This window comes from Jaculus jaculus, chromosome 1 (genome assembly GCF_020740685.1).
Source record: "Jaculus jaculus isolate mJacJac1 chromosome 1, mJacJac1.mat.Y.cur, whole genome shotgun sequence".
NCBI classification, from domain to species: domain Eukaryota; kingdom Metazoa; phylum Chordata; class Mammalia; order Rodentia; family Dipodidae; genus Jaculus; species Jaculus jaculus.
Window position 1 is genome coordinate 164,289,690 of NC_059102.1, and position 19,234 is coordinate 164,308,923.

Below are 19,234 nucleotides of genomic sequence, written 5' to 3' on the forward strand. Positions count from 1 at the left end.
GGAGAGGTGGTCTTGTCAGCACTGCAAGATGATGTGACTGGGGGAGGGCAGGGAGGTGGCTGTTGTGTGGCCCAGGGATCATGGCTTATTTTGAGTGTTTCAAAGTTGACAAGCCTGTACCACCCAGATCCATGGAATCAGAATTTCAGGGACAACTGGGTGCCTTTGGATGGGCCAGAAACTTCCTAAGCAGGGTGCTAGGAGTAAGCCACAGGATGTGGGTGTGGACCTGGGGCTTGAGGTATTAGACCCCTTATGGACTTGGTGAGTACAGCGGCCCCTCCCAGGAACTGGGGACAGGAGAAGAATGAGGGCAGGGTCTAGCTATGCATGTATGTGTGTGTGGTGTGTGCACATATGCGTATGCATGTTTGGATGTGTCCGGGTGCACATGTGTGGGGGTGTACAATGCATGTGTGGGCGCATGCATACGGAGGCCAGAGGTTGACATTGGGTATCTTCCTTGATCATTCTCTAGCTTACTTATTGAGATGGGGTTTGTCACTTAAACCCAGAGCTTTCTGATTTGCCTAGCCGAGCTAGCTAGCTTGCCCTGCCTCTGACTTTTTTTTTTTTTTCGAGGTAGGGTCTCACTCTAGCCCAGGCTGACCTGGAATTCACTCTGTATTCTCAAGGTGGCCTCGAACTCACAGCAATCCTCTTACCTCTGCCTCCCGAGTGCTGGGATTAAAGGCGTGAGCCTCTGATTTTTGAGCACTGGGATTTCAGGTAGGTTGTCATGCCCACCCAACACGTAGACAGGTGCTGAGGATTCCGACTTAGGTCCTTACACTTGCCTGGCAAGTGCTTTTCCAACTGAGCCGTCTCCCCTGCCTGAAATATGGACTTTCAGTTCAGAGCTTGATCAAACGGGTAAAGTGGAATACATGAAGCAGGGGCTCTATGCCTTCTGCCGTGAGGTAGAGATTCCAAGACTTACCCTACACCTACCCTTCCCCTCAGTAGTAGTGCTGAGACCTCTTCAGGAAGGATGGGGACTGAAGCTGCTTGCTCCACCTGAAGACAACATGAAGGGATGGTGGGACAATTTGTGATCATCGAGTACCCTGCACTGCCCAGTACTCACTAGCCTTGCTCTGCATTTCTTCTGAGAAAACAGGGTCTCACTTTCTCAAAGGCCACTCACTCCTGTTTAGTATGGTCTGCAATGCTGGGAGGTTCTTCCCTGCATCAACCTGACACACAAATACAAGCCCTTATCCCATGAGTCCTGGTGCTTCTTCCTGTGGGGCCAGCCCATGTTGGGCCTCTACCACTAGGGACACCTATTAAAACTTAAGGTGAGCCGGACCTGGTGGTGCACGCCTTTACTTCCAGCACTCGGGAGGCAGAGGTAGAAGGATTGCTGTGAGTTTGAGGCCATCTTGAGAGTATATAGTGAATTCCAGGTCAGCCTGAGCTAGAGTGAGACCCTAACTTGAAAACAACAACAACAACAACAAAACCCAACCAAAAAAAAAAAAAAAAAAAAAAAACCCACTACTTAAGGTGAGCCGGGTGTGGTGGCACGTGCATTTAACCCCAGCAGAGCAGTCAGGAGGCTGAGGTAGGAGGATTGCCGTGAGTTTGAGACTACCCTGAGACTACTTAGTGAATTCCAGGTCAGCCTGGGCTAGAGTGAGACCCTACCTTAAAAGGAGAAGAAAAAAGGGGAAAGTGCGGGGGGGGGGTATTACCATGGGATATTTTTTATAATTATGGAAAATTTTAATAAAAATTGTGAAAAGAAAAAAGAAGAAGAAGAAAAAACCTTCAAGGTTTTTAGGGATGTGGCAGAATTGTTAGAGTGCTTGCCTAGTGTGCATGAGGCCTTTGGTCTGGGCTCTAGCCCCACATAAACCAGGTGTGGTGGTGTATGCCTGTAATCCCAGAACCTGGGAGGCAAGAGGATCAAGAGTTCAAGGGTAAAGCCGGGCATGATGGTGCACACCTTTAATTTCAGCACTCGGGAGTTAGAGGTAGGAGAATTGCCTTGAGTTTGAGGCTAGCCTGAGACTACATAGTGAATTCCAGGTCAGCCTGGGCTACAGTGAGACCCTACCTCGAAAAACCAAAAAAAAAAAAAAAAAAAAAAAGAAATGCCTGCACCTGGATCTGTACCTAGGGGTGGGGCAGGGATATTGGATAAGCTCCACGGAGGTTAGCAGGGCTGGGGACTGTACTCCTCCTGAACCCAGCCCTCCAGATGGTACAAAGGATAGCAGTGGTATTTTCTGAGCACTTGGGGGCCCAGCCATTCCTAAAGGCTTCCCTTGTGCTATCCCACCATCCCGCCCACAGCAATGGGAACAGAGCTGTCATCAAACACTGAGGCACCAGGAAGATGATCAACACAGACAGTAAGTGGTGCAATTTAGTTCTGTGGGACTCTGGGTCTCCCCAAGAGCCCTCCACAAACAGTGGCATGACCCGGAACCCTTCCCCTGAGCCTTATTAGCTCTGGGTCAAGGAACACAGTTTGGGAACAGAGCCCTTCTATCCTGGCTTGGGGAGCTATGGGAGAACCCCTGATTTGTGGTGCTGCCGCAGATATATGGAGGATGAGGTGAGATGGGACAAGTAAGGTCACTGATTGCCAGGCTGCTGGGATTACTGATGGCTGTTGTGATTGGAAAGTCATCCTCCTTGATCCCCACATGGAGCAGCAGAGTGGCTGGACCATGGCTCACTGGTGTTTGCTGACCCTGCCTCACATGTGTGGGGCAGCTGGGGAACTGGGGGGGGGGCGCTAAATGTGGCCACCAGGCTCCAGCTGAACAGTGTTCCTGTTCTGCAGTGCCACACACAGATTTGGTGTGGGGATCTCCTGAGAATGCCTCTGTTGAGCCTCTCAGGGTCTTTGTAGGGGAGGGCATGAGGACTAAGGCTGGAGACAGTGGAATGAGCTCCCTATAGTGTGGCCAGGGGCTGGACCATCTGAGACCTGGGCTGCAGCTGGCCCAGAGGAGCAGCATGGGCAGAGACAGCCAGCACTAGACTTACCTTCCTGCCCCTGCCTCGGGTGATGAGTGAGGAGCACATTCTGTGTCCACAGCTGCAGTAACATCCTCAATGTGGACTTGGCTCCCCAGAGACCCAACTCCAGCCAGGATATCCCCACTCACTCACTCACAGTGAGTCCCCCACCCCAGGCCTCTGCCAGGTACTGGTAACACAGCATCTCTGGCCCTAGCATGCAGGCCATCTATAAAACTGCCTCTTTGGCCAGGCGTGGTGGCACACACCTTTAATCTTAGTACTCGAGAGGCAGAAGTAGGAGGATTACCATGTTCAAGGCAAGGCTGAGACTACATAGTGAATTCCAGGTCAGCCTGGGCTAGAGCAAGACCCTACCTCAAAACAACAACAACAAAGAAAAACAAAAACAAAACAAACAAAAAAGCCCACAAAACTGCCTCTTTGGCTGGCTGGCTATGTTCTAGAAAGTTCCTTCAGCAGCCTTAGAAAATACACCTCATGTAGAAAAAGGGGAGCAGCTCTCCTGAGTGTCTACCAAGCATCTCCTTGATAGGAGTCACAGAGCAGATCCTGTCCTGTCCCTAATGGTCATCCCATGTGCCACTTTGTGGAATGACCTCTCTTAGCCAGCTCCTATCCTAAGAAGGATGGGAGGTGAGCTATGAGGGGAGTAGGATGGGATAGCAGAAACATCTGTGAGGCCAGAGCACCCAAGGTCACATCAGCAGGGGTCATGTACCACTAAGACATATGGAAAATAACCCCTTCCTTGGATTGTAAGGGCAATTAATTAACCCCTATCCAAATGTGAAATCAGATCTAAGGCAGGCATAATGAGTTCTTGTTTCATCTTAAATTTAGCAGAAATTGTTATTGTTCTTATGAAAAATAATCCCCCTTTGGGGTGTGAGATACACAGATTAAGGCCTCAGAGCTGTAAGTGCAGTGGGCATGTCTGTGTGCAAGTCCAGGGGACAGGGTACATCTGGCAGGGGTGAACCTGGCCAGGAGGTTGAGTAAGAATGTGTTCCCAAACGCCGGGACAATTCCACTCTTATCTAGGCGCCCACATGGTTGCCGGAGCCTCTTATGGGATAATCCATTGCTCTCATTAACACATCTGCATGTGGAGACTCTCTCCAAGTCTGGTGTGGCTGCCAGACTGCCCTGCCTTAAATCCTGCTGGGTTTAAGAGGCTTCTGCTCTTAGCCAGCCTCCCTGGGGTGCCAAGGCCCCCTTTCTTGCCTGAGGCAAAATCTTTTTTTTTTTTTTTTGAACCATGTATCATGTAGCCCAGACTGGCTTTGAACTTTTTTTTTTTTTTAATTTTATTTATTTGAGAGCGACAGACACAGAGAGAAAGACAGATAGAGGTAGAGAGAGAGAATGGGCGCGCCAGGGCTTCCAGCCTCTGCAAACGAACTCCAGACGCGTGCGCCCCCTTGTGCATCTGGCTAACGTGGGACCTGGGGAACCGAGCCTCGAACCGGGGTCCTTAGGCTTCACAGGCAAGCGCTTAACCGCTAAGCCATCTCTCCAGCCCTGGCTTTGAACTTTCGATGTAGCAGAGGCTGGCCTTAAACAACCGATCCTCCTGCCTCTATTTCTGAATTGTGAGATGACCAGGTGTGGCCCACCACACCTGGCTATACAACACAACCTTTAGTTTGCTTTTCTGGCCACGGCCCAGGGAATTTGTTAATCCCTGAGTCTCTATCCTGCCCAGCTGCCAACCAATATGGATCCCCAACAGCAGAGCTGACCTCCTCCCCTGAACTGAAACTGTAGGGTACCATAGACACCTACCCCCGCTCCCCTGAGCTGAGAGTTAGCAGCTGAGATGGCTGTAAAAGTTAAATCTTTCTATTTATTTCAAGAAAGGACAAGGCAGGTATGGACTTGGACATTTTATATGAAAACAGACAAACAGAAAATAGGACCAAGTAGTTAATCACATTCATCTCAACATTGAAGTTTCAAGGCACCTACAAGAAGGAGGCCAAAGGGCGGTTCGCAGTGCACTTTGGTTTGTGTTGTTGTCGTGGTGGTGGGTGTTTGTGTGTTGTTCGTGGTTTTCCGAAAACCCCTGTCTGATGGTAGAGTCAGGAGTGAGGCAGGTGGGTACAAAGCCTCACCAGCCTGCCAGGTCTCAGGTGGTCGTGGCGGCAGCAGCAGCAGCAGCAGCAGGGGTTTTCCCATCACTCAGACCCCCGGGATTGCTCTGCCCTTCAGAGAAAAAGAAGAAAAGACAAGGAGGGTGCAGCCAAGGGGCCCCATGGGGCTGATTCTGAGGCTGAGGAGGGCCAGAGGCTTGGGAAGTTGAGGGTGCAGGGCCCCCACTGCCCTCGGCTGGCGAGGCATCCCACCTTCTCTAGCAGAGGGACTTACCAGGATGTTTGGCAATGCTGAGTTCACATACCCTTTGCACACCCGGAGGGCAGTACTGTTGGGAGCTGGCAAACTGTCCACTCTGAGGTTCTCTTGCTGGGCTGGAGATCCTCTGAGCTGACCTGTGCCTTTGGCATCTCAGTCCCTGCTCACACCTGCTGGTGGCTCCCAGCCAGCAGAATTGTGTCCCCGGGGCACAGGTCTCTGCAGCTAACAGAGGAGACCAGCGCTGGTGCCATCTATTCTATGTCTCTCCCTCAGGTGACAAACCTTCACTGAGCCCATGGCTTTCTCCCCGCTGCTCCGAGTCTCCCATTAGGGGCAGGATTACATGGGGTCTTGTTCTTACACGATGCCCTGGTCACCCAGGTGGCTTCTCTACTGAGACCATCCGGAAGCGTCTATGCTGGGTTGGGGAAAAATGTATAAGGCTACATTTGGGTTTTGTGTGTGTGGCACCCCACCCCCTTTTAAGCCCAGAACCTCTGGAGGAGGGATAGTGGGGACCCTGCCAGCTTATTTTCCATCCAGGGCAAGTGAGAGATTCCTGGAATGATGGGCCCCAGGGGATTAGCTGTGGCAGCCTAGGACCTGCTGTGGCTTTGATTGTCTGTTCTTGTCTCGTTTGTTTTTCTTTCTTGAGGAGAAAGCCTGATTAGTTCCAGGCGGGTGGCTGGGGTGCGGGGACTCTTAAGCTCAGGCGGGGGCTGGGGGGTGGGAGTTGGGGGGGTGGCAGGCAAGGCTGGCTGTTGCCTTGGATTTTTGGTCCCCTGAATTGCCCCCCTGGGCCTATCCAGTTTTCTGCTAGTTTCCATCACCCATTGAGGCTAAGGTGGCTGCCAGATCTTGCCAAGGCTGTCTTTTCCATCTGCTTATGCCGGAGACATGGATTCAAGGCCGAGGGGGTCAAGTGCTTCGAGGAGAACTTGCCCAGATGAGCTTCTCTCCTTGCTGGCCACCAGGATGAGAGAAACCCTTCGTTGCCAGCCCCTTGACCTTCTCCATAGAGCCCTAGTGGGCAGAGGGAAGTGGAAGCGAAAGCAGGTGAGAGGGTGTGAGGTGCATCAGGCATGCCGCAGGACCTCAGGCGCCCCAGGGACGGCAAGGCGCACACAGCCTGGATCCTGTGGAGCCATGCAGGGACCTGGCACATCGCCCCAGGGACCATCCCCCTGAGGATCAGAAGAGATTTAGAGCTGATGGCAGTAAAGACCGTCTATTCTATTCCAAAAAGACTAGGGTGAGTGGGGTGTGAGGATGGAGCCAGGGTGCTATGCTGGGCCATGCCTGGCCTGCACACTGGGCTGGCTGCAGTGTCTTGGGACAGGGCTTGTCGGGGGTGGGGGCTAGACAGCCCAGGGAGGCACTCTACAACCTCCTTCCCGTGTCCTTACCCACTCCTGGCACAAACTGGACCTTTCAGTGACAGGGGTTGAGAGGGACGATCAGAGCAGTCTCAGAGAGCGCAGGATGGCTTCCAGAAGTGGGAGCAGGTCCCAGCTTAAGAGCTGCCTGGGCATGGCTCAGGGGAGGTGTGGAGAGATCTGGTGTTCTGCCTCATGGCATCTGGGGTGGCTGGCATTATTATTACTCATGACTTCAGGAACAATGGAATTTCCAAAGCCAGAAGAAAAAAACAAACCCACATACATTAAAATTCTAAGGAAGTAGAGGTGGGAGGATCAGAGGTTCAAGGTCATCCTTGGCTACATAGGGAGTTTGAGACTAGCCTAGACTACGTGAGTGAGACATGTCTCAGAAGAATTCTGAGGAGATAGAGGCAATAGGATCAGAGGTTCAAGACCAGCCAGGGCTAAGTGAGAACCTGTCTCAAAAAAAAAAAAAAAAAAGAAGGGTGGGGAAAAAGTAAAAGGGTGGGAGTGGAAGCAAAAGGAATCTTTTTGTCAGTTTTTAAAAAGAGGGCAGTGTGGATATTTCAGGCAACTACTTGGAACATTTCAAAGGAATTGGTAAATGCAGAGTGAACAGAGCCCCAGGCACCATCAGCTGGCCCTGATGGATGGGCTGGCTAATGGCACTGAGTGTGTTGGTTACTGCTGGCTGTGGGCGGCTGGGAGGTTTGAGGGAACAGACCCAAGGCTGTACTGGAGTTCAGAGCACAGGGCCTGGCAGGTGTCCTGTCCGTCTCCCCCTCTTGAGCTCAAACTGGGGAAGGGGTGACATGTCTTGACTTCCCATCTTAGCAGAAGTTAAAAGCAAGCATGGGCACCAGGATCTCCCAGGGTTTTCCAGCCTTTTGACATTGTGACATGATGTCATCTACGAACGTGTTGGGTTGCATCCATAGCTATCCTGGTACTATAGTGCCCTTGTGCCACAGAGTAGATACATCTGATAGGTAGACTGGCTGAGGCAGGTGTTTGCCACATCCTCAGCTAGGGGTGGAATGCTTCTAGGGACCTGGAACTCGTCACTGGATTCCTTTGCTGGGCCAGAGTTTCTCTTCCCTGCCCTTCAACATTCTTTTCATGGATGGCATCATTCTTTCCCTGACCCCAGGAAGGAGGTCTCAGCGCAGGGAGGACGCAGGGCAGCTCAAGGCTCTGGAGCCCTACTATGTGATAGAACAAATGACCTGCCCTGTCTGAGGGGTGATGTGTCAGATGGGCACTAGTGGGCTGGGGTGAGGAGAAGGGAGGGCTGGCATAGCTGCTCGATGACCGGTCTGAGCCTCCACTGCTCTTTCTGTCCCAGCGGCTGGAGCATGGGACCCCAGCTGGAGCCAGATGGTCCTTCCCAAGGGCAGTGCTCAGGATGAGTACTCTGACCCTTGGGTGTCATTCCTTAGAGACCTTGGCTCCCCAGGGAGCCAAGCAGGAGCAACTGAATCCCTCCTGGCCATGCATGGAGAAATCCCTGTTGCGTGGGTGGCCATTTGGGACAGGTTCAGAAACCACACACAACAAAAAAATCCCCTTTTCCTTCACCTCCAAGGAGTTTAATCTCTCCTAATCAATTTAGCAGACTCGCTTGGTTGTAAACGGTAATTATTTGCATTTTTGAGCCTTTTTGTCCCTCCTTAAGAAAAGAAAAGCTTCCTCTCTCTGCGTTCTGGAAGGCCTGTAGATTGCTTGTTAGCGCTCACCCTGGCACCTCTCCAGCCTGGGCATCAGCTGCCTTCACCTGCACCCATGGCTGTCTGAGTAAGGGACATGGCACATGGCATGGCTACAGCCCTAGGCCGTGGCGCCTGCCTGAGCCGCTCTGCCACAAGCGCCCCGAGCCCCCCTGCTGCCTTTGCAGCTCGTCACTCCCCTTCTGCAGACTCTAATCTTCCTTGTTGTGTTTTTCATAAGCATGAGGCTCAGAAGCTCTAGCCTCCTCCCCAGCACGTTCAGCAGGAAATAGGTTTCTGAAGAAGACTGGCTTTGGAACTTGTGCCGCCTGCCACTTGTGAGGGGCTGGGTGGGAGGGTGCCCCGAATATGTCTGTGACTCTTGCTCCTTGCCCTGCCTACCAGTGGTAATAGAGGAAGAGATTCAGGCCTGGAGGCCATCCCAGACTTATCACCCAGCTTCTCACATCCAACAGGGATCCTCTATTACCTTCGGTCCACTAGAACCTTCCAGAATGAATATGGGGTGGGGGCCTCTTGGAGCACCCAGCTCTCCTGCACCAGTGCACCCTTGCTTTACAGAGGGGATTGGCCAAACCTGCTTCTGGCTCCCTTGCTGGGCAGGCTGGGCAGTGGTTCCTGAGAGACCCACTGAGGTGGGAGGAGAATATTCATGGGACAGGTGTGGGCTTCTGGCTTGGGGAAAGGAAGGTTGGGTCTTTCTAGCCAGTGCTGTCTTCCCAGAGCTATCACTCAGAGCAAGGAAGCAGCCCAGCTCTTGCCCTCCAAGTTGGCATCCTGCCCCAGGTGGGGAGGTACCATGGGATACCATGTTAACATGGAGGCAGGCCAGGAGGCAGCCGTTCAGAGAAGATGGGGGCTTCTGATGGGAGGGGGGGACACAGAAGAGGGAGGAAAGCAAGCTTCTGATGCACATCATGTCTGCGGAATTGAGTATGACTAATTAATAGATTTTATTCTTAGTAATCTCTTAAGCATTCCATACGTCGGGCCCCACGCCTGAGCTGAGCCTACCAGAGGCCCTATTCGCAAAATGCAAATGACCCGCAGGCCTGCTGCCTTCTTTTCCCTTCCTTGCCTGTTTCTTCCCAGGTTTTTTTTTTTTTTTTTTTTTTTTTAGAGGAAATTTAAAGGAAAATTGCCATGTAATAGAAAAAGAGATTCCAATCGCTACATCTAATTACCACAAAGGGTAAACCACTTAACCAAAGAAGTGACACAAGCTTTTTTTTTTTTTTTTAAACTTTAAACGCCATAAAACACACTCATCAGGGCTGAGGCCACTGAGGTTGTTCTGGCTGGTTAGAGAGGCCATGAGGGCCAGGCTGGCCATAGACTTGCTTCTGGAAATGTTGGCCACACACAGGCCTACAGATGTCATCCCTGGCCTTGTGCACTTCTGAGGGGCAGAAGAGGCTGGATACTCTGAACTTCTTCTGTCAGGGTATGAGGCCAACATCGAGGTGTTGGGCCAGGAGGGAATGAAGTTTCAGAAGGGACCTGGCTTCAGGCCTTCTCTCTGGTTTGCAGGAGCTGAGACAAAGCAGGCATGTGATGACTTGCTTTCAGAAAGGACACTGGGGTGCTGGGGATACGCCTCAGTGGTAGAGTGCTTGCCTGACATGGAAAGGCTCTGGGTTCAGTCATTCCATCTCTAGTAACATACACACAGCACACACACACAAGGACACTGGAGAAATGTTAGGATACTAATGGGCAGAAGTGACACACAAGAAGGGCTCAGTAAGGGTCCATGGCCCTGACTAGAAGTGTCCACTTTAGTGTTCTCTGGGAGGGGGCAGTGCCTTTGGGGAGTCAGGCTGGGCCTGGGCTCTCCAGCTGGATGTAACATGGGCTGTATCCTGTCAGTGTAAAAGATCAGGCAGGACGCCAGGCTCTGGCACTGCGCCTGGGCAGTTGGCAGGGCTCCTGTGGGCTGGGCTTAACTCTGTGATGGAGGAGGAATTTTACCACCCACAAGGCTCCAGCACTTGGCCCTCAGAGTCTAGGTCACCTGCTGTCCCTAAAGGCCTTTTTAGCCACCAAGACCTGATCTTTCCTAGGGCAGGGAATAAAGGAAGAGAACCTGCTGAGCTAGGGGCCAGGAGTACAAGGGCAGTGCTATGTTGCAAATGAAGGGAAGGATGCCTCCGGGTTGACTTCCTAGGGCCCTGGGGAGAAGGCCACTACAGTGCCTTTGAGGTCTCGGTTCAGAATCTGGGACTCTGTCTCTCTGGTGAACATTATGAGTCTTACAGACTTTCTCCTGCTAGATCTTCTGAGATTTCCTGAGCTGCCAGGGACAAGGTATCATTGGGGGAGTGGTTGGGATCCAGGGCCCATGTTTATACAGACCTGAAATGAAGGCTTGGGAACATTTCTCTCATGATCTCATTCTATGGAAAAAATGACTCAGGTGGAAGAAGAAAAGAAAGGTCTTGTTTGGAGTGATCTGTGTCCATACCCCTTGGCTGTTCCCTGGGGTTGAAGCGTTGGGGTCTCCATTTTGTAAAACGACCCTTTGGGCTGCGATCAGCAACCTGTGCCTTGTTCTGCTACCCTGGGGCACCTGCTGAGTCCACGTCTTTCAATCTGATCTCTTCACTGAAGGGCTGGTTGGCTCTTTTAATGTCCAGCAAGCAGACGATACCCAGGCACGTTGCAGGCAGCCCAGTAGCAGCCGCCTGGCTTTCTCTTCCTGCCTTTGCTTTGGTCAAAGTGGCAGAGGTCTTTTGAAAATGCCACTGCTGGAGCCGGGCCCCGTCTCATCCTCCTGCCCTCAGAGCAGTGTCTTTCTCTGATGACATTTTTTTTTCCTGGTGCAGGGCAAAGTGATGCATTGACAGATAGTGACCCAAGCTCCCAGAGTGTGGGACGCAACTGACATCAGAACCCTGGGCACTGCTCTTCCCTCCTTTCCAGATTTGCTGTCATTATTTCACCATCGTTTTAATCTCATGGCTCACCACACCATACTATCAGTTGACAAATGATAGCAACATTGATTCCATGGGGAAGAAATAAAATCTTAACTATTCCAAGGGCCCCATCAGTACCCTTTTCAAGGCTGGCGTTTTTACAAAGAGAGCTGGTCTCTCCCTCTTGATAGTGGAGTCCCAGGCATTGTTATGGCTGGATTTCTACATTAGGGTGTATGTGTATGTGAGCTAATGTTTCCCAGGGATTTTATAAAAAAAAAAAAAAAATTCTGTCTTTTTTTTTTTTAACTGGGCTTTGTTTGAGCAGCCATGGAAACCAATAGGTCTAAGTCAGCTGATATGTGTATATATAAAAACAGTCCCTGCACTCTTGTCCCAGGAGAAAATACACAGTAAATGCTAGCAAGGTGAATGAATCTACTGGGGGATGGGCAGATGAGGGCCCTCTGCCATCAAGGAAAGTTTTTCTTTATATCAGACAGGAGAGTGGTCCAGCCCTGGCCAGGCTGTGATGGGATGGAACTAAAGCACCCTTGGCCAGCTCCTCCGGAAACCCCACCCCTGGAATGCACATGCCACCACCTAACAACAGCAAGACCCCACCCCCAGACTGAGGCTCTTCCCTCCACCTCACTCCCACCCCCAACACGTGGCCTACTTATTCAATGACTTCTAGAAAAAAGCAAAATTTTTGCAATTCTATTGTCTCAGGAAATGGTACGGACTGACCCAAGGAGTACTGAAAGGGCAGTACACATGGCCCTATCTACCCATCTCTACCGAGAGACACGACACGGAGCTAGGTGGGCAGAAAAGAACCACCACGTGGTTCCGCTACAGCTTCCACCCGAGCTCCTACAGAGTGTGGTGAATGGAACTTCAGCACTGGAAGAAAAAGTTCAGGGTTTTTTTTTTTTTTCTTTCTTTAATCAACTATAGCATTGTTCTGAGAACGCCGTAAAAGACGTCATATTTCTGCAGATCGGTAAGAAAAATGGCGTGGAAAAAAAAATGAGGGAAGAGATTTCAGGACAATATCTCCATAGCAAAAGATCTTTTCTTCCTCCAGCTCCTTTGTGAGGAACCCAAAAACCTTCCATCAGGTTGTTGCCTGCGAGCAGCCGGCAGCAAGGTGGCTGCGTGGGGGCTCCTTGTGTCAACTGCTTCTCTCTGATGGTTCTTTTGTGATGGCCCCAAACAGAGCCTGAGGTGTACGCAGATGTTGTACAGGTAGTATCTTTCCAGTTCAGGAAAAAAAAAGAAAAAGAAAAAAGAAAGAAAAAGAAAAGCCAGCCCTTCCTGCGATGTTATTTTTAGTCTTTCCCTCAACTGGCGTGACCCAGTATAAATTGTCTCCAACAACTCTAAATCCCCCTCCTGCCTTCTATATATTTAAAAAAAAAATTGTTTTCCACTGTTGTGTTCTACAAAAATCATCAACCCTTCCAAAACTTTGCTTTCTGCTGGGAAAATCATCATGGAATTTCTCCTCCTGGCTCTTGGGTCACAGCAGGCTAGGCAGAGCCACATGGCCAAGCCAGGACAGCTGGCATCAAGTGTAAGAATAGTCCACATCAGGGATGCCACCGTCCCGGTAGCCCCGTGTGGTGCCATAGCCAATGGTGTGGGCGCCTTTGCAAAGGCTACTGCCATTGGAGGGGAAGATGGTGTGTACCACATACTCCTCTTTGGCGCGGTAAGGGTTGATGGGCAGCATCTGAAGCCCAGGGCCACGGATTTCGAGGATGGAATTATCCTTCTTGGTCCCCGACTCCATGTAGTCGTCCTTTTTCCTGCTGCCCCTATTGTAGACCCTGTCTCGGGTCAGCAGCTCACCAGCCCGGTGCACATGCCAGCAGATGGTCCCCAGGACCAGAAAGAGGAAGATGAGAGCCACAGCGCCCCCAATGATGCCAGCTAGGGGCAGCCCCACCATGGGGCTAGAGTTCTGCTCCTGGTTGAGTGTGGTGGTGGGGCCATAGCTGTCAGCAGTCTCTGCCTTGGCACACACAGGTGTCTCATCAGCCACATAGGTGTTGCCAGTTTCCATGGTGACCATGCAAATAATGTAGGTGGACTTGGGCTCCAGGGCTGTCAGCAGGTACTCTGTCTTGTCCCCCTGCACCAGGGTCTCTGTGATGGAGCCCACTGCTGGGCTATGGCCCAGCCGCAGCCAGCTGAGCCGGAAGGAGGAGGCCGGGAGCATGGCCTTCCACGTGATGCGGATGGAGTCTGCCGTCAGCGGCTTCACCTGGATGACCAGAGTCTTGGCGCCATCCCCTGTGGCCATAGGATAGTCAATGTTGGAGTCAGGCAGGCGCAGCCCTGGCCTCTTGGCCTTGAGGGTGAAGAGTGAGCCCTGGGGTGTGGTGGCGGATGCATGATTGCTGGCTGTCGTCTTGGCAGCCGCATTTGCTGCACTGCCTTGTGACCCCGTCTCAAAGCACTCGTCCATCTCGCTGGTGATATCTTTGATAGCCATGCCCCGGACCTTCTCGGGGCCCTGGCACATGAGGCCTCGCACGTTGACCACTGCCGCCCGCGCCTTCACCCAGTCCCGCAGCCACATAAGATTACAGCCGCAGAACCAGGGGTTGTTTCTGAGCAGCAGCTGTGCCAGGTTCCCCAGGTCATCAAACAAACCTCTGGGTAGCGTGGTGAGGTTGTTGTTGGACAAGTCCAGCCGTTCCAGCTCACGCATCTTGGCCAGTGTGTTGTAAGGGATGTGACTGATGGCATTGTCCTGCAGGTAGAGCTTCTGCAGGTGGGCACTGGGCAGGTTGAGGGGCGGGGCGGCCAGCGAGTTGCGCACCAGTGAGAGCTCTGTGAGGTTCTGCAGGCGGCTGAAGGTGTCGTCGGCAATGCGCTGATTGGCCAGCAGGTTGCCATCCAAGACAAGACGCCTCAGGCTGTTGAGACCCTTGAAGGCGTGCAATGGGATGGTGGAGATGCGGTTGTCATCCAGCCGCAGCTCCTCCAGGGTATGGGGCAGCCCTGATGGGATGCTGCTCAGGTGGTTCCGGCTCAGGAACAGCAACTTGAGCTGCTTGCTGTCGGCAAAGGCATCCTCCTCGATGCTCACAGTCGACACCGAGTTGTCATCCAGGTGCAGCTTCTCCAGCAGCGGGATGCGGGCCAGCGAGTCTCTGGCAATGGTGCGCACGTTGTTGTCCTGCAGGTGTAGCTCCCGCAGGGAGTGAGGCAGGTTGATGGGAAACTCGTCCAGGTCATTCTCGTACAGGTAGATGACCTGCACCTTGACCTTAGTCTTGAGGCCCTGGGGAATGCCGGCGTTGTTGATTTGATTGTTCTGCAGGTAGAGGGTGGTGGCATCGTCGGGGATGTCTGCGGGGATGGATGTGAGCCCCCGGTCATTGCAATAGATGAAGCCATTGTCACAGCGGCACACGGACGGGCAGGTAGTACTGTCGATGACCTCCGTCAGGAAGGCAATGAGCCCATAGCAGAGGAATAGCCAATCCCGCAGGTCCATGGTGGCTGTGGTCATCACGACCGTGGCTGTGACAGTGGCTGTAGGAGTGGTGGTAGTGGTGGTGGTAGAGTGTGCCACCACCATGGTGGATAGCTGCAGGAGGCCTGACCCACCCGACTTGGGGCCTTAACACCTGTAAGGAGCACAAAACAGGTATGGTAAATGTGAGACAGTGACAGCATCGAGGGAGGGAGTCACATGCTCACTCGCCTGCCTGCCAAAGGGGTCACCGCAGTCTGGTCTTGCAGGGCCATGGCCCGGCTGCTAGCAAAGCCCTTTTCATACCAAGATGGAGTCACAGGTGAGAGCCCTGGCCAGGGTAGCTCTTCAGTGGCTGCTGGCTACTGTAAACTTTATCAGGAGTCAAAGCTTCCAGGTCTGGTCCTGGGGTGGAGTTGGCCTTCGGGGAATTTAGTGCACACTCACTGTGGTCTAGATTGCATCCTCCCAGACTCAGGCTGAGCCATCCTTAAGGCTCACGCAAACTGTACCGGTCAGCGTTGATGAAATGGATTTAGGGTGAGTTTTATGGACTCGGAGCCACTGTTTCTCACTGGACCCATGACAGGCCTTGCTGTCTGGCACAGATACAGAGTCTGAAGGGAAAGCTTGTTTCTGGAAGGCTTGTGAACTCAAGGGGGCGTTGCCAGAACCTGCAGAAAAGTAGTTACCAGCCCTATTACTGGCAGGCAGTGGGGAGTGCTGAGCCCGTTGTCTGGTGGAGAAATACCAGCTCCTGCTTGTCACCATGCTTTTCATAGAAGAAGGAGGAGGTGTCGACAGAGCTGCTTCCTCATGTGTCTACGGAAAGCATTTTCTATCAGAGGCGACTTCCCAAGCCCAGGAAACTATTCCACACCTTGCCCTTCCCAAGTCATGAAACTTTCAGCTATTTCAGAAAACACACACACAATCAGCTTTCTTGCATTTAAAGAAATGAAACAAAAGGAGGGAGGTGTTGTCTGTTCTCTGAGGAAATTTTTCTGCAAAGTGTAATTTTACTTTTCACAAATGGAAAAACTGAAGCATAGATTTTTTTCTCATTATTTTACCACTCACAGTGGTAAAAAAAAAAATCAATTAAAGAGAAATTATCTTTCAGTCTTGATAGAGAAGGTGTCTTTACACAGCTGGCAGAGGTCTGGTGTAAAACTCAGGGGTCTCAAAGGCTTCCAGGGTAGGATGCAGTGGCCTCTTGGACCTGAGCTTTGGCCTGGGAGGACAGCTCTGGGGTGTGGAAACAAATGATTTCCACTGAGTAGTCAGTGGGGACATCAGTCAGATGACCCTAGGACAAAGTGTATTTATTTCTCAACCATGTGAAGTCCTTTTTCCTTGCTTGTCCCTTTCTGCCCCAGGGAGCTTCTCTTTATCCAGCAAGTCCCTCCTCACCCTTCAGAACCCTGCTTAAATGTCCCCTTATCTACTAGGTCTTCCATGTGGCCCTGATAGAGCTTCTGCTGCTCTGCCCACCCACTCATCCATAAGTCCATCTGTCCAATCCATCTGCCTAGCTTTCTATCATTCATCCATCCATCCATCCATCCACCTATTCCTGTAGTCATCTAGCTACTTATCCATCTATTTTCTACCCATTATCCTCCATTCATTCATATATCCATCCTCCATCCACCCATCGTCCTTCATCCATCCATATATCCACTCAACTATCTGCCTGTCTGTCCACCCATCCATGTACCTGACCCACTCATCTGTTCATTTCACATCCACTCACGCATCTTCTGCTGTCATGCACTCCCTGTTCATATGCACCCACCATCTATCCACCCCTCCGTCTATTTGTGTCCATCCATCCATCAGGTCTTTATTGAACATCTACTACGTGCCTAGGGTTCCAGTCTAGTGGGTTGGTGGCTCACACTATAATCAAGACTTTGCTTAGGGGCTGGAGAGATGGCTTAGCAGTTAAGGCGTTTGCCTGAAAAGTCAAAGGACCTAGGTTCAATTCTCCGGGACTTATGTAAGCCAGATGCACAAGGGGCACATGCATCTGGAGTTCATTTACAGTGGCTAAAGGCCCTGGTGCACACATTCTCTCTCTTTGCCTCTTTCGTTCTCTCTCTCTCTCTCTCTCTCTCTCAAATAAATAATAATAAATAAATAGAAAAAAGACTTTGCTTAGAACCTTCTGAGTATGCAAACCATTTACTTCTCCCAGCAAACATGAAGTTAAGCCTCTTTTTGGTCTCATTTAACAGATGAGAACAAGTGTTAACTTACTCAAGACCATGTAGGAAGTGCTGAGGAGGAGCCATCTGGTCTTAAGCCAGAATCTTGGCCACTTCCAGGCATGTAGTGCTCCATGGGCAATAGGTCTCACTATTAGGTGATGCAGAAATGAGTTTCCAGGTGGGTTCTGTGGCCTTCATGGGCCTGGTGTGGTTGGGACTGGTGAGCGCCCAAGGACTGGAAGAGCCAGACCCAGGGCGGCCCCACCTGCTCTAGCTGTGCTTGCAGTCACAGGCCTTAGCCATGCCCGCTCGGTAGCTCTGCTGCCTTCTAGAGTACTCCTTTCTTATTTTTATTTTTCAATAATTTCTTTGTTTACTTTTATTTATTTATTTGAGAGCGACAGACAGACAGAAAGAGGCAGATATAGAGAGAGAGAATGGGCACGCCAGGGCCTCCAGCCACTGCTAACAAACTCCAGACGCGTGCGCCCCCTTGTGCATCTGGCTTACGTGGGTCCTGGGGAATCGAGCCTCAAACTGGGGTCCTTAGGCTTCACAGGCAAGCGCTTAACTGCTAAGCCATCTCTCCAGCCCAGAGTGTTCCTTTGATACATCTAAAACACAGATCTGCTCAGGGGCTTGGCAGCATGGTGCTTTGTCTACAAGGTGGATCCAGTGCAGATGGAAGGCCAGCCAAAACCACCACGGCTGGAAACCTCAGGGGGCTTCCCACATAACTGGGGTTGAAGAAACCCCTCAAGGGAAAGAGGCTAGGGAAGTCAAAAGGAAATGGGGCTCATGAAATCATCCCCAGCACTTGGATCCCCAAAGCCAGCTTGAGGTCCCACCATTCACTCATAAGCCGAGCAGGTGAGGACACTCATCTGCTCTTTCCTGTCTGCTTCTTGGTGTTATTGTCCCCTGGTCAGCCCGGGCCATGCATACATGACCCACTCACCTGGTCCTCTAGTCCCTCAGGACTTGGCCTTGGCCTGCTCTGCCCTGCCCTGCCCTCTGAGCTGCCTCCCTTCCACTCTGTCTCTCCTGAGAAAGAGAAGAGAGACTTTGAATCCGAGGCCCTTCTCTAGCTCATGTGTTACGGGAAACTGCTTCTGCCATGCCTAAGGGCTTTACTGTTGTCTGTTTCCTTTGTGACCCTCATCTGAGGCTGACACCCAAGCTGGTCCCTGGTGCAGCTGCGCAGCCTCCTTCCCTCCTCTCATCTTCCCCCCGTAGCCTTGCCATGTTCTCTATCCTGTCTTCCCCTCCTGGGCATCCAGAGCTACCACGTAGCGTCCTCTACAATCATCCCAGCGGCTACCAAGGAACCATGGGGAATGGCGAGGCGACCTAGTGGCCTTGTCCACTCTACTCCTCTCCCACTGTAGCAACCAGACATACCCCACCACCCCAGGGCTCAGCATGGGCCGTTCCTTCGCTTGCAGCTCATCCCTAGGGCCACACACTTGCTCCCTCACATCCTCCGAGATCTTTTCTGGTCACCCTGTCAAAACCCAAAATATGCCTTCTCTCTGTCCTTTGCTTATTCTCCACCAAATGGTGCATGTTTTCCTTTGGGGATTTGGGGTTATCATCCCATAGGGTCTAGCCCGGTGCTTGATTGGTACACAGCAGAGCCTTACTTGGATGAAACTGGTACTGACTTGGGGAGACCCTGCCCCAAGTCCTCTGGCAGGAGGTGGTGGAGCCCAGATCTGCTCCCAGGGCTGCCTAGGCTTTCTGCTCTTGACCTCCACACTCTACTGAAGATGAAGACAGCCTGCCTGGGCATGGAGGACACGCCTGTCCCTGCCAGTTCGGCCCCTGGCATGAGTATTCCAGGCTGAACCAGGGCCTGGCCTGACCCCTTGTCTCTCATCACCTCGGGATTGGCCTCGGAGAAACCCAGCACTGGGCTGAACCCTGAATCCAGGCTCACCCACCTGTCTCCACAGGCAATGGGGTCGGAGACCCCACAGTGCATCCCTGTACCTGCCCGCCACATACAGAGTCTGTAGTCCCATCTTACAACTGCAGACCTGAGGTTCATATGGGCCTCTGTCTACATACTTGTCTCTCCCCACCCCTGCCTACACAAAGCCAAGATGCCAAGGTCAAGGGAGGGATGGCCAGGTGGGTTGGGGCA

At 51.9% G+C, this 19,234-nt stretch overlaps 2 protein-coding genes across 6 annotated transcripts in view; one reads left to right on the top strand and one right to left on the bottom strand.

Annotated features, from left to right (window-relative positions):
* The window catches only part of Macrod1 (mono-ADP ribosylhydrolase 1), a 181,800-nt gene that overhangs the window by 39,743 nt on the left and 122,823 nt on the right, over window positions 1-19,234 (top strand). The window lies entirely within an intron of this gene.
* The window catches only part of Flrt1 (fibronectin leucine rich transmembrane protein 1), a 93,123-nt gene continuing 78,760 nt past the window's right edge, over window positions 4,872-19,234 (bottom strand). Inside the window, exons 3-4 of one of the 2 annotated variants that reach the window (XM_045153872.1) lie at window positions 10,820-15,029; window positions 4,872-5,205 (exon numbers count right to left, since the gene is read on the bottom strand). In XM_045153872.1, the coding sequence (XP_045009807.1) occupies window positions 12,956-14,980 (2,025 nt within the window). In that variant the 5' untranslated portion in view covers window positions 14,981-15,029 and the 3' untranslated portion in view covers window positions 4,872-5,205; window positions 10,820-12,955. Of the gene's footprint in view, window positions 6,379-10,819; window positions 15,030-19,234 lie in introns of both variants that reach the window. The other variant, XM_045153868.1, reaches the window with a different exon arrangement.